General features: G+C 42.9%; 1 protein-coding gene across 2 annotated transcripts in view; it reads left to right on the plus strand.

Annotated features, from left to right (window-relative positions):
- Positions 1-4499: 4499 nt before the first annotated feature.
- The window catches only part of adgra2 (adhesion G protein-coupled receptor A2), a 37937-nt gene continuing 27477 nt past the window's right edge, over positions 4500-14959 (plus strand). The window contains exons 1-2 of one of the 2 annotated variants that reach the window (XM_034238157.1): positions 4500-4683; positions 4768-5501. In XM_034238157.1, the coding sequence (XP_034094048.1) occupies positions 5197-5501 (305 nt within the window). In that variant the 5' untranslated portion in view covers positions 4500-4683; positions 4768-5196. Of the gene's footprint in view, positions 5502-14959 lie in introns of both variants that reach the window. The other variant, XM_034238156.1, reaches the window with a different exon arrangement.

Raw genomic sequence — 14959 nt, forward strand, 5'->3', positions numbered from 1 at the left:
CAGATTCCCAGTTCATCATTTACATGAGCTGATTTGTCCTTCAGACTGTTGCCTACATACACTAACCACACCAGTGTTGGATGGAGTTTACAGAATAAAAAAAAAAGAGGTGTGGGGACACATCCCTGTTTTTAGAAGCCACATTATACAGGTCTGACAAGTAGTGAGTCAGGACTTGCCTTTTGTGACCTCTAAAATGTGAAGCTGAAGGTGACACACAGCAGTTCAAGTCTTCAGTTACTCTGAAAGGCATTAAAGAGCAGGATTTAACCCCGAGTTACTTGCTTTCACTAATTTACATCACCCTTTATCATTTAGAAGAAGAATATAATAGAATTGTGAGGGATGAAACCCTCTTTAATGGTCACACATGCAGAGCACACAGCACACACAGTGACAGTTGTTCTCTGCTTTTAACCCATCCCAGTACAAGGAGTCTAGTAGGAGCAGTGGGCAGCTATTGTACAGCGCCCGGGGAGCAATGGGAGTGAGGGGGATGTTCGGTGCCTTGCTCAAGGGCACCACGGCAGGGCAGGAGGTGAACTGAGACCTCTCCAAGTAGCAGTCCACACTCAATTTTTAGGTCTGGTCTGGGACTTGAACCGGCGACCCTACGGCTTCCAGTCCAAGCCCCTACTGACTGAGCAGTGTCAGTGGCTAGTCGTGTAATTTACTCTGCTGAACACAAGAGGGCAGCATTGCTACATTCGAACAGTTCTTCTGAACTCTTGGAAGGCAAGAAACAAGGAAGAGAGGGGAAAACATTGACTACAATACAATCAATGTTTACATAAAAAGCTTGATTCTGTGAAGTAACAGTATGATTTATTATCTTAAATAGTTTTGTATAGAAATGTAAACAAAAACTAGAGTATGCATACATTTATTAAGTATAAAATGCATACATGTATTGCTTGTGTAATCCCCAATTGTTACAGTTTTGAGTGATTCCTTCAATATGGATTACAAAATATGATGCATTTACTTTGCATACAAAAACTGGACTGCAAACATGATGCAGTGCCATACAGTGTGTATTCTGGGTTAGATGTCATTAAGGTACCACTGCGGTTACGTGTGCTGCTGATAATAATTCTTAATGATAGACAAAGGTATTTAGTGTTCAAAAAAATGGCACCACATTATGATTTGATAACCCCATAAACTGTGGAAGCGGTGGGTTTAACATCCCCATAAACCCTTAATTAGAACCATTCACAGCAGGAAAAACTGCAGGAAGGCTGAGAGCTGCTGAGAGGAGGCGGGCCTTAAGTGTGCCGCCAATCACACCACTAGATGTCACACGATCACCGAGAAAGACTGAAAGCCTTACAGAGGGCCTGGTGTTTTGATTCCCTGCTGGAAGTGTTCTTTTGTGTATCTACTGGCAGAAACACAGGCCTGAGCTGTGCCTCAATCTCAGCCGTCACTGTGTCTGGTTCCCATCTCTGATTGCCTCGCTGTTTTTGTTATATCGTGTAATTTAGGGGGACAAAAGGAACATGCCCAAGAGAAATCCTCCATCACGTATCGTCTGTCATATACATCCTGAAACCTTATGTAACTTCCTCCAAAAATCTCCCCAAAGACATTTTCTCAGTCCTACTTCTTCAGCCTCTCTGTGTTCCACCTTTCCTTTTCTCAACTTTCTCCCCTTTCGCAACTCCCCACCTGGAATGGAGTCCAGATGTGGGGCAGGGAGAAGGAGAGATTGCTTGCTTGGCTATAAGGACCAAGGGGGGCTGCGGGGTGCATAGCTACAGAGAAAATGTTGGAACGACATTAAAGTTTGTCTGGATGCCATTAAGTACAATTTGATGTAATGTGCAGTTTAGGACGTGACATTTTAAATGGAAACTGCTCTCCAGATGAGAGATTTGGGCCTTGTGGAGTCGGAGGGGGGTGTTGTACTTGAAGCCTTATTTAACAGCTTGGATAAACAGCCCTCTGTTTCATTGCTGAGCAGGCGCCCATCCACTCCTTGTGCTTTCTTTCAATAATCATACTGGCTTTCTGAGCCCGCTCCAGTGTACAGTATCATATACAGGAATAACAAACCCAGGGTCCACGGCGCGGGTCAGAGCACAGAGCGCCATTATACTGAGGTGATGCAGTTTAGATATGTCAGTGAACACATGTCAAGCCCAATCACATAAAGTCCCTTTTCAAAAAGCTTTCCTGAGTAACCTTCTCATATTTGAAAATACTCTCCAGATTTGAATCCAATCTCCATCCTGCCCGGGCCTCTCGTATATCAAAAAGTATTTTTAAAACAGAAATCCACGGAGTCCAGGACTGTATTTTGGGAACTTTCCATACACGCAGGCAAAAATGTGAAAAGGAGAGCTTTAGGAAGTTTATGATCCCCGGTATTTTTTGGACGGTGTGATTCTTTAGTGGGGTAAACGTAATATTTAAGAAAAACACATTATTCTTTCAACACAAAGGTTTGAGTTATTGGATTCTTTTTAAATCCTAAAAGAATCAACATGGAGATCTACAACATATATCTACTTTGGCAATAAATACAGCACACGGTTTTTGAAGAACATCACTCTCAAGTGACATTGATTTGACATGTCTTCTGTTTAGCAGATCTTGGCTTGTTAGAACTGCAAAAACGAATTTGCATTAAGTAGAAAGGTCACCTCAATACATCTTAACAGGGTTATTACCACATCAAAACTTGTATTATCTGTTACAACCTTTTCTCAGAAGCTTGGTTTTGCAGGTGCCTCCATTGGATATGAAAACAACTGCTCCTGGGCTGGAAATGGAATACATGACACAAACTCAAATCACAAGTATGCATTCTTCAATATGACAGGTCGGTGTAATTTTATCGTCAAGCTCTAACTTATCTGTGCTCTCTCTGCAGTTACAATATAGAAAATAGTGAAATATATTTATAAAAGACTTACTTCCCCTCCGTCGCGCTGAATGAATGGAAAGCCTTCGATCTGAAACACATAATCTACAAGAGACTTCCAGCGTTCATTCTTAAATGTAGTTTGCTCTCCCAATGCAGGCGCACATTGTAATCAAGACCTTCCTGACTCCTACGATCTGGGTGGAAACAGCCAAGTCAAATCAAAGAGCAACACAACAAAAGCAATATGGCACTGAAACAATTTGTATCCCATAAACTCTCCCATTATTTAATCAAAAACACACCCATGATCTTCTTCTCTGCTCCATAATGTTTTCCATGCATGACATACTCTTTACATCCCACCACCTATCAATAATTAAAATGCTGTTATATAAGAAAGATAGTTACCCTTTGCATTGATATGGCAGGACTGTTATTAGCTCTCCAGCTTGCTGTTCACCTGCGTGCACTTTGACCTTTGCTCGTCACCAGACTTCCACACGCTGCTAGCTTGAGAGCCGTGCAACAATAGTCCGGTTGTTTGTTTGCTGTCAGTGATGCAAACTTGATGACTTTCTCGCTATATTTGGCGACATTTGAAGCTAATGCTGCTAGCTACTTTCATTTGAAAAAAGTTTGTGGGCTGATTCGTTTTCTTTGGTTGGATATTTAAAGAAAAAAACATGAGCTTAATTTGTTGGCATCGCCTACATACCCGGGCTTTAAGTAAACAATATGTCACCTGCAATCTAATGAATGTAACTTAAATTATCCTATGAGATGATAATAAGGTTAAAAGCACGGTGGACAGTGACACCTATGTGTACATAGGCTCCTCTTACTTTACTTGAGTATTTCCATTTCCTGCACCTTATACTTCTACCAGTCTACCTTAGAGGTACATTTTACTACACAGTTAGTGACTTTATGTTTCAGATGAGGAGAAATAACACAAAATAAACAATATAAATCATGCATTATTATAAATTAAGATCAACCTTTATTTATCCCTTGAATAATTTGACAAGTTACCCAAACGTATAGGCCTAGAATAAAAGGATAATTAAATCATATAACAGGCTATATTATCCTTAAATGAGCAGTTGTGCGAAATGAGTATAGGTAGCCTACTTAAAGCAAGAGCATTTTTACGCTAATACTTGTAATTTCTAATTTTAGAAAGTGTTAAATATGCCTGCATGACTTTTTATTTTGCTAAAAAAAAAGGTAGTCTGCTTCATCAAGCAAATCGTTTCCCCTCATTTAAGATCAGATGCAAATGATTTATATTAAAAGGAGATTGTTAAACTTTAAGATTGTGGTTTTGAAGAAATCTGCAAAACACATTATGTCTTTTTTTATTTATGTGCCGTTTACCATATAATCTAGGACAACATTAAATAGCTATACCGTGTCCTGACGTTGAAGGGTTGACGTGACTTCAGGTTGGTTTACCTCAGGTCACAGGTGGATCCTTCTCTCTGTCTTTATAAACGGGGCTGGATCTGTGTGTGTGCTGGTTCTGTGTGTGGACTGGATCAGTGTATGTGCTGGATCAGTTGTGGAATGTATGCGCTAGGACCGCGGGGACCAGAGCGCAGACGCAGACGGAACGGGCGCACTTGGGGCAGTAACTGAGTGAGTTTGAGTGTGACAGAGACAAGCAGGCAAAACCGCTAGATTTTGGGAATCACGGGAGCGGATCAAGACCAGCTCATTTCTTTTCCGAGTTAACAGTTTTTCCTCCTTTACTGTTATCTAAAGTTGCTTTTGAGAGAAGTCTATCGGGAGACCTACAGGATCGGGAAAACGTGAGGAAAACTTTTTAAAAGCAGCGAAAAAACTGACAAAAGAAACTTTTTGGGATGTACGTTTAACTGTATTTCTTCATAAAGAGTATCTGGATGTGACTGCACAATCGTGAAGGTCATCAACCCCGGGATTAACTTTGAGAGGGGAAGATAACGGTAATTTGGACACTCCCAAAGTGATGTAAATCTCTAAAGGTAATTTATAAAAACCTTCAACTTTTCAAAGTCAAAAGAGTGCGTCTTTTTCTACGTGTTGGTTTGGATGGACTCACACATCCATTGACATTTATTTGGACTATTTGGGAACCGTGCGCCCGCGCTGCCATGACATAACGGGACTCTTGGAAAATCAAGAGTGCAGAATATTTCTGAAGTGACCGGATGATGCGTGTCCATTGTTGGGCGGAGGATTTCGAAGTTTAGCATTCATTCATTCAAGATCTCATTCAAGAGCATTACGTCTCCTGCTGCCCTCCTTACACCCCCCTGCAGGCTTCATGGTGGAGATATGGGATGACTGGAGGCGGGGGTGCAGCTGAGGTGAGATCCAGCCGAAGGACAATGTCTGCGCCCGGCGTTGGCATCCCTCTGCTGCCGGGGCGCCTGGTACTGATGCTGCTGCTGCTGCTGTGCGCCTCCGGGCCGAGGCTCTCCCAGGCCTGTCCCGGGCTGCTCGCCTCCTCCAGCGGCTGCAGCTGCACGGACGAGCGGTCCAAAGCGCACAGCGTCCAGGCGGTGGGGAGGCGGGTGAGCTGCAGCAAAGAGGAGCTGACGGAACCTCCAGATGCCAGCCTGCTGCCCAACAGGACCGTCACTCTGTGAGTTTGAAACATTTCCCAAAAAGTTACTTAAACTAATGCTTTATCACTGAATTATTATTATCCCGCCCCTCTACTGCAGCATGTGTGTGGCACATGGTGACCTTACATCATGGTGTCATGTATATTATCTGACAGAAGTGTTCCTGCAATATCCTATAAGTATTGTTGTAATACAATGTATTATGGATCCATTTAAAGCTGTCACAACCTTTTCCATATTTACAGTTTGGGAACAATGTTAAGCTGAGGATCCAAAGTGTTGTCATGTTATAGTGTTTATAACTTAGTTTTGATTGCATGTTTCAAATAGTATATATAAACAAATCTTAGTCAGGGTACAGTGTTTGGACAAGCCCACACACCCATGACTCTGAACCCATGACCTTAGGTTTAACTGTATTGGGGACTTGCTGCAGTAATAAGGCTTGTTAGGTCAGAAGTGTACATCTTGATCTAGTTTAACTCTGTAGAGCAGTGCAGAGCGTCGCCTCTCTGCAAAGCATTAAGGAGATCAGTGAGAGGGCAGGCTGACTGCAGCCATCATCCGGCCGTGCCTCTTTGACACAACTCTGTCACTTCACATTTGACTCTGACCCAGCCGCTCACATCCCTCCTTCTTTCTACACCTCCGCCCTGTGCACATGGTCCAGCTGTCTCTTGCAAAACTAAAATGAACAAAAACACATTAATGCATATTTTATATCAGATGTATAAGTGCTTTACTGGTGGGTTGGCTCCTACTTTTAATACGGTAACGCCCTGTCTCACAAACGCCTCTGCTGAGGAAAGAAAACACCAGACTATTTGGTGAGAACTGGACGGCTAAAGATCCTGCAGTTTCAGTGTGATATTTAAATCACAGTTATTTGTGTTTCGACAAAACTTGAAATGGGCCACATCATTGGCCAAAACTATCATGACAGATGGACTATCAATCTATCAGTGACCCATGTTTTGGGCGGTGTTTTTGTTCACTTTCTTCACAGCTGCTCAGACTTTCAGAAGTTGTTGCACGTTCCCACAGGATGTAACTGTCTCCGTACTCTGACCCGATGGGAGAAATGCTAGCTGCACATATGGGCACAGTAAAACAAAACATGTTCAACTGCCCCACAGCAATGAGCATGTGAGGTAAAGGAAGGGGATTTATGCCCCAGGAGAGCTAAAGTCAGCCAGCAGTCCATTTATTGGGCCTTACGTTTCTTGCTTATTAAATGCAGAATAAACATCTGGAGAACACATTGCTGGAACCATAGGAGGAAAAAAAGAGGCTAGGGTGGCAGTGGTCGAGGTGATTGAATATAATCTTCCATCCCAGCATCCACACATTTTGGTCGAGTTGTTTCTATACAGATGTTTAGCATTTTGCTACACTTTAACAAGGCTGCGTACGAGGAGCAAATGATTCCACACGCAATCGGCCTTTTTGACTTTTTTACCTTTCCCAGGAACTCTGGTGTCTGGAAAGTACATTTTCCTGAAGATGTGGTGGAGTTCCTGAAGCGCCCATTCTCCCATCGTTGCTCATGACATTAGCTCCAGATGTGGAATGTGAGAAGCTGTGTTGATATTGGTGTTATTCCTGACATTCCTCCGTGCGTTTAGAGACTGCAGACAGTATCCCAAGTGCAGCAGGGGAGCACCACCTCGGTCCCTCCCCACATTGGGTGCCTGACAGCCAGCCCCGCTGCCCTCTCTCCTGGGGCAGCCTGGAGGAATGCTCTCCTCCACGCTGAGAAGGGAGGCTGGAGGACACCGGGCCCAGGGCTTCCGGGGCCGGCTGCTACGTGTAATGCATAACAGCTGGCCCCTGTGAACATTCCAGCTGAGGCCCCTCGGCCTCATGGGAAATCCCAATGGGGATTTGTTTATTAAAACTATTAGTTGGCTGTTTGTTGTTCCTGACAGCCATAAAGGAGCAACCAGCCGCCCAAATATTATCACCTTCTCCTCTGGATCGCCAGTGAGTGTGCTGCACTTTGTTTACATTACTGCACCTCAGATTATAAACTCACTCTTATCACTAGTCTAAATGATGCATCCTGTTATTCCCAGCCGTCCGACCACGAGCTCCAGTCCCTTTTTCCTCTCCTTCTTTATCTCCAGCTCCCCATTTCTGTCCCCTTCCCACCCCCTCTATCATGAGTTCATCCACACGCAGTAACTCTCAACCTAAATATTTAGTCGTCTTGGTAGGAAACTGCCATGTCCAAACTCCTTCCAGATGTGAGCCTGCGCAGGCTTGTGTTTAGGCCTAATTATGCACGGCTGCAAAAGGAGCTGGAACACTGGAAGAGGAAGAGGAAGAGGAGCGGAAGAGAACAGAGAGGGGGAAAACAGATAAGAGTGTGAAAGCGAAAAAGTGCAATTGTTGAGGGGCAAACGGGAATACATGACGGAAGTTGAAAGGACGCTGGAGTGGAGGAGAATGTTGAGTGTGAGGAGGAGAAGAAGAAGTGGGGAACAAAGAGAGGGGGCAGAGGGAGAGGATGGAGGAGGGAGAGGAGACGCTTGGCAGGCGGTTCAGAGGGATGTGCCCCTGGAGACTGATAACTCCCCAGCCCCTGACTAACAGATCTTCGACACTAGGGGGAGAGGGAGGAGGAGAGCGGCATAGCTCCCCTTCCAAAGCTCCATGTCTCTATTATTATTAGCCTCTTCTGTGTGAAAGAGGAATTTTTGGTGTATTTTCATCATGAAAAAAAAACACATCATACACATTCAGCTTAAAGCCCCGAACATACAGCCATAATTCCTTGCAATGTGGTGGCAGCTGCGTTTTAATGGATGACAGACAATAGAGCGTACAGTGGCAGTCTCTGTGTGAATGCGCTGGTGTCTCCTAGCTTGTGGTTTTTACTCGAGTCAAACCGAACTCCACCCTCGGCGTATTTGGTGACGGATGGCTCTGGTTCGGTGGGTGCCATCGTGAATGCGTGAGCACAGATGCTCGGGGTGGGGGGGTCAGCTCTCTCGTCCTTGGCCTGATGCCCCCTCACCCAAAAGCAGCTGCAATGCAAGCCAGTTGCTCCCTGCGCGGGTGCACTTGATCCCAGTAAGTCAATGTCTGTGGCTGTCAGGGGTTCAAGATAAAAATATTCCAAGGAGGCTTGTAATATTTTTATCAGTAAGGGTCAGCGTTGTAAAAGAAGAGTCGTAAAAGTTCCAGTTTATTCAGCGGAGGGTGCTGCTGAACAACTGCATAAAGTGTTAGCTTCTTCTTATGAGCTATATTTAATAGACTTGTTTTAATTCCTGCTTCAGAGTCAGATGGAGATTGTGACAACTCTATGAGGCATCAATCTTTACGCTCAGCAAGAATGCAACATGTCAAACTAAAAGTATTTTAGATGGGGTTATTTAGGAGCCTCAAAAAGAGAAAGCTAATCATAAGAATGTTTTGAAAGCATATCTTACTCCAATGTAGCTACACAACACAGTTTCATCTGCCAAGAGAACGGTTCAGAGGTTCAATGTCTAAATAATTTATGGTCAGAACTGTGGAGATTTTCTGTACTTTCTCCATGGAATCATTTACAGATCTCAAACTAAATAACTCTGACCAACAGTCAGTCTATGTGCTTTTATGGTAATTGTTGAAACTCTGTGTAGTGTTGCTGCGGTTCGTGGCCAAGTCTCCCTTGCAAAATATATCTTTGATCTCAATTGGACAAACCTGGTTAAATCAAGGCTGAATCAAAAAACACGTTTCCAGATAACCAACCATCAGTCTGTTAACGTTTACTAAATTTGATGAGTTGTCTTTATTCATTCAAAGGCATCTCACCTCATCAGTATCATCGATTGGCTATTTCGAAGCTCCCTTTTAATCACCGTTTTATTTCCTGAGTCACATCTTCGGTCTGTTACTTGTGTCCCATGTGTGGACGGATACCAAAGGGCCAGCAGATGTGTCGGTGGTTTAAGTTGGGTCTGTGAGTCAGTATGTGTTGAGGCGGGAGTATGTCGATGAAACATCATCAACAGTCATCTTATCGGGCTGGGAGAATTCTAAAAGCGCGGAGTGCATGGGACCCCAGGCATTCCTGCAGCGATGGAGTTTATTTATGTGGATAAAGGTGTTGAGAGGAGGGGGAGCTCTCCTCCGCACATGTTAGGTGGGGCAGTGGTCAGCAATAAATCAAAAAAAGCAAACAAAGGCCTGACACTGGATACTGGGAGCTTCATACTCAGCTGCAGCACCTGCCAATGCCACACAAGTCTAAGTTGTACTGTGCCCTTTGAGGTCAAGGGAAGTGAGCGGATCACAAAACGTCTACTTTGCGCCACTGTATTTGCATTCAAATGATTAATGACTATTTCATTTATCACCCCGTCGTGTTTGTTGATTATAAGGCTGCAATATTTCAAAACCGGGCAAAGGAAATGTGTTGTTTGTAGTAATCTCAGACCCCCAAGCGGCTTTTTGTTATTTTAGTTTTTCCTTTCTCGTCGCTCTCTTCTTATCTTACTCCAAAAATGCCTGACTTTGACTTTTCTTTGCCAGCACTGACTTCCCTCTCCCTGCGTCTGACCACAGTTCCTGCTTTGGGTTCACAACACATGGATACCGACGGAGATAATGGGTGTCTATAGTGGGAATGCCTGTGGCCTGTGGTGTGTGTGTGTGTGTGTGTTTTTTGTATATGCGTCTTCTTGGAAATAATCCAGGATAAAAGTTCAGCCGTTCAAGTATTCAAGTATCCAAACAACAATAGAAAGCACAGAGCAATCTCTAATTCAGTATTTGGTCTTCTTAAAAGAAAAAACCTGTGTTCTACTAAACTACAATTCCTATGAAAATGTACCAACTCTGCAAAGTAGGTACTTGTCGCGTAAATCATCTGTGATCTCTGCTGTGAATAGTTTCAGATGAATTGGAATTAGTGTTTGTTAAAGGCAGTTTAAACGTAACTCTATTGAACTAAACCTCAATTGAGGAAATTTTGAATTAAGTTTGTAACAGAACATTTGCTACTCGTTCGCTCTCTATAGGATTTAATTTCAGATTTTTGGAAAGGAGTCCGGCGATAGTTGGCTAAGCTTAGCATGAAGACATTGGAAAACACTTAGCCTGGCTTTGTGAAAAGGTAACTCCAATTGAAACCACAATTTATTGTTTTTACACAATGATTTATGTTAGTATTTAACAAACTGGATACAACACATTTTAGAGGTGCTTACGGTTTTATCTTTGAACAGTGCCATTTTAGCTACCAGACAGTTTCAGAGCTCAGAGTTTAACATAGCAAATTAATGATTGCAAAGCTACTCACATATCCAATTTAGTTTTAGTCCACCCTTATAGATTGTGGCTACTTTTCTCAACTATCGAAATGGCATGTAAACCAAACAACGACAAATCACCTTCGTCATTTCTCTATCATCTCTCCGAACCATGTTATTGTTGAATACGCTATTAATGTCACGTAGAACCGCAAGATATTAAAAATCTGTCACTACATTTCTTTTATCCATTGCTGCTTCTGTAAATATGTGTTGGTTTACTGACCCAATCAAAGGGAAGTCAGTTATGAAATAAAGCAATAAGCTTTTATTAAATCTGGGTTTATGGAGTCAATCACTGTTTAGCTGAAATCAAGTTAATCTTTGGAAAGCATGTTGGTCTACCATATTTTTTAATACGTGCGGCATGGTTGTTTAATACATTCTTGTTTGTTCTGGTGTTGAAACTGGTTGACATGCGGTCGTGAGGATTAGATCGATGTGGACACTGATTGGGATTCTCAAAACACCACAATGACACAGAAATAAAATAAAAACAACAAACAAAAACACAACTTCCTCACAGATGCGTGTACAAAAGACACCGTGAGAGTATCTGGGGCAGAGAGATTGGAGCCAACCCTTTGTAAAAAGCCTGATTTCCCAGCAGTCTTTGCTCGGGAGCAGAAAACAGAGGCTGGTTATGAGGCAGAACAATGAGACAATGTTAGCCAGGCATACACCGCATTCCACTCACTGTCTGAAAAGGCTAAATTCACTAAATTGCCTCATTAAATGTGTAAAAACGCTTAACTGACTGTTGTGTTCCCGTGCTGCAGCCATAAACGTTCCAATCTGGTCGACTTTGACTCGTCTTTGACTCTAAATATTGCAATTTATAATTTATTGCAGCTTTACAGTAAGGCGGCGGTATTTCAACTCGTGCTCTCTGGTTGTTAATATTCATAGCAGCTACTTGTTTACAATTTAAAAGGTTACTGTCCATCTTTAGTAAACTGTGTATAGACGGACATAGACAAGAAATAAACATCATGAATATTTCTTGTTAGCACGACTCGATGAATTGTCCAAAACTCAAAGTGGGGGATCATCCTCTCTTTAAGTGGGTGCTTTGTGTGTGTTTGCCTGTGCACACACACACACATGGGAAGGGCGTGCATGGCCACAGCTCTCAAAATAGTCTCCGGTCCTCCCCTCTCTAATTAGAGACATTTCAAAAACCCCGATTTTAATTTTAGACTAGTAGCCTTTGGACCACTTATGCACACACACACACACACACACACACACACACACACACACACACACACACACACACACACACACACACACACAACACACACACACACAGCCACACACACACATAGAGTTAAACGTACACACTTAATGTATAAATAAATCTGATAGGTCACACACTTATGGATCTAAATCTTCACGCATGCACACACACACACACACACACACACACACACACACACACACACACACACACACACACACACACACACACACACACACACACACACACACACACACACACACACACACACACCACAGCCACAGACCACAAAGCCATACTCCACGGCCCAGCCTGGTAACCTAAGCACGTTGCAGGATACTCTATAATAAGTGGTTGCACATATCAAATGCACAAGCTCACTGCTCATAGCCTCGAGTCAGGAAAGTATGATAATAAAAAAGCAAAGTAATGCAAGATTCTCCACGTACTATAATTATCAAGCTTATTTATTTATCGCTTTAACATGCATGACAAGAATCTCTTCCCCCCTTAGTGTGGCTTCTCTCTCAGTGTTTGGATTTGCTTAATCAGGGTCCGCACAATGATTTCACCAAAAATATTTTGCATGCAATTACATGGATGCTCCTTTCCATGACAGGCGGTAAATGAGGCCTGTAGCTTGGCAGTGTTTCCTGATGGCTGCTACATGCCCTGCGGTGGGGCAGGCACAATGGGCACATTCACATCTTCACATGCATTGGCTGTTAAAGTGCCTGTTGTGCTCCGAGGCAGTTGGTCTCTCTGCTGCTCTCAGTGAGGTGATTCTCTCTGAGGACGGACTCAGAGAGCAAGGGGCTCCCGGCACCGCTGCTTTAGGTGGCTCTCCGTCTTTTTCTTTTTTACAGCAAAAGGGTTAAGCTTTTTGGACAGACCCAAGTGCTGAATAGTGCGGCGCAGTCTGGAAGCCTCTTATAAAGTACTTATTGAAACAAAGATGACACAGAAACCTCCCAGCCTGAGAGATCTCTCTGCCTATGTTCTCTTTCATTCCTCCTCTCTCAGCCTTCCTCTTCTTGTCTCTGCAAAAGTGTCCATTAGCCAGAGAGGGACTGAGAGACTGTGGTTCACCTGATGCCTGGCACACAATATCTGTCAGGAAATCGGACCACTGAAAATGGAACTGGATCTTTTTCATACCATAACATGAACATAAATTCATCCTGTCAGCCAGAACAGTAGCAGATATATAATATTACAATCTAAACATCTGCTCCTTATTCATTTTATTTGAGTTGTTGGACACACAAGTGACATTTTCACAGTTTTATTCTTTTCCTCAGCCTACTTCTGAAATTACAATTTACTTTCCCAGAACTATAAACACAGAAAAAGCCACATTTAGTCCGGCCAAACCTCTGACATCGGAGACAAAATGTAACACTCAACCAAACACATGTTATATTGCATCTAAATGAATCTGCATAATACTTACTCGCCTTGGATTACATACAGTTGCTGCAAAACTCAGACATGCTACTCAATAAGTAATAAATGGGGCGAAGCCTGCGTGCTAGTTCAGGCAGTCAACTCGAGCACTTATGCTGCATTCATACATAACGCCCCCTTGCCACTCTGCAACCAACCAAACAGAGTCTCCTTAATATGCCGCTCTATTGAACCTACCAGATCTCTCCATGCATTGCTTGCTGCTGCTATTGCTGCAGCTACCTCTACGTCGCTGCTGCTCGCTGCCCCACCACCACCCCAGCTTCCACCTGTAGGCTCGGGGGGGTTAGTTATGTAATCATCACTCATCGTGCTATGTATGTATGGTATATCTGTGGAGTGATGAGGGCCGAGCCTAGACGCCAAACTCAACTATATGCTGCTTCTAATAAACATTAAAGGAACACGTGAGTTGTCTGACTGAACTGCTATAATTGTTCAGGCAATTTAGGAAAAAACAACAATTGTACCCTTTATGTCAAACAACCTGAATACAAATGAAGTATACGTTTGTTTTGTATTGGATTTCAATCATTATTCTTTTTGTTCACTGTCCACCAACTTTTATAACAATGGAGACATGCATTCAATAGAAGTAGACTAGGGATATCATTATAATTACAAGACCCTTTTTATCATATTGTTATACTGTGTATGTTAGATACTTGTTTCTAAGCTTTCAAACCCATCAGCATTCTTCTGGCTTCACAGAACACATTATGACATATCACAGTCACAAAAGCACAAGTGTAAACACTTACACTAATGATGAATCAATGTTGCTGTTTTAGTTTCATGTTGCTGATAGTTTGCCTCACTGTCCCACTCTCATGGTTTACTGAGACACTTGAATACATCTGAGCTATTGTAAATATTACTAGTAACACCTGTGCTTTGCTTACTATGTCAAGTTAAACATGTCTTAATGATACACACAGTTCTTTTGAAATTCTACAGTCATTGTGAAAACCTGTAGTTATGCACCATATACACAAACTTACTGCGTGTACAATACACACACACACACACACACACACACACACACACACACACACACACACACACACACACACACACACACACACACACACACATCCTGTGACATGCCGTGACCCAGAATTCTCGGCCACTAATGAAGGTCAACACCAATTACTGCAAGTCTGTCGCCACGGGAGGAACTCAGCGAGGGGGTTGCGTGTAAGTGTTATACTGCTCTCTATCACTGAAACACAAAGGAGTTTCATACAAGTCATCTCTTAACTCAACTTAATTATTCTTCATAGTGTGGGTTTCACTTATATTTTCTTTTTAAAGCAGGTTTACCTCTAGATTCGAGACATATGCACTTTACATATAGTCCGGCAGTGGCTCAGTCAGTAGCGGCTTGGACTGTGAGCCGTAGGGTCGCCGGTTAAAGTCCCCGACCAGACCTAAAATATGGAGTGTGGACTGCTACATGGAG

This window comes from Gymnodraco acuticeps, unplaced genomic scaffold (genome assembly GCF_902827175.1).
Source record: "Gymnodraco acuticeps unplaced genomic scaffold, fGymAcu1.1, whole genome shotgun sequence".
Lineage (NCBI taxonomy): Eukaryota > Metazoa > Chordata > Actinopteri > Perciformes > Bathydraconidae > Gymnodraco > Gymnodraco acuticeps.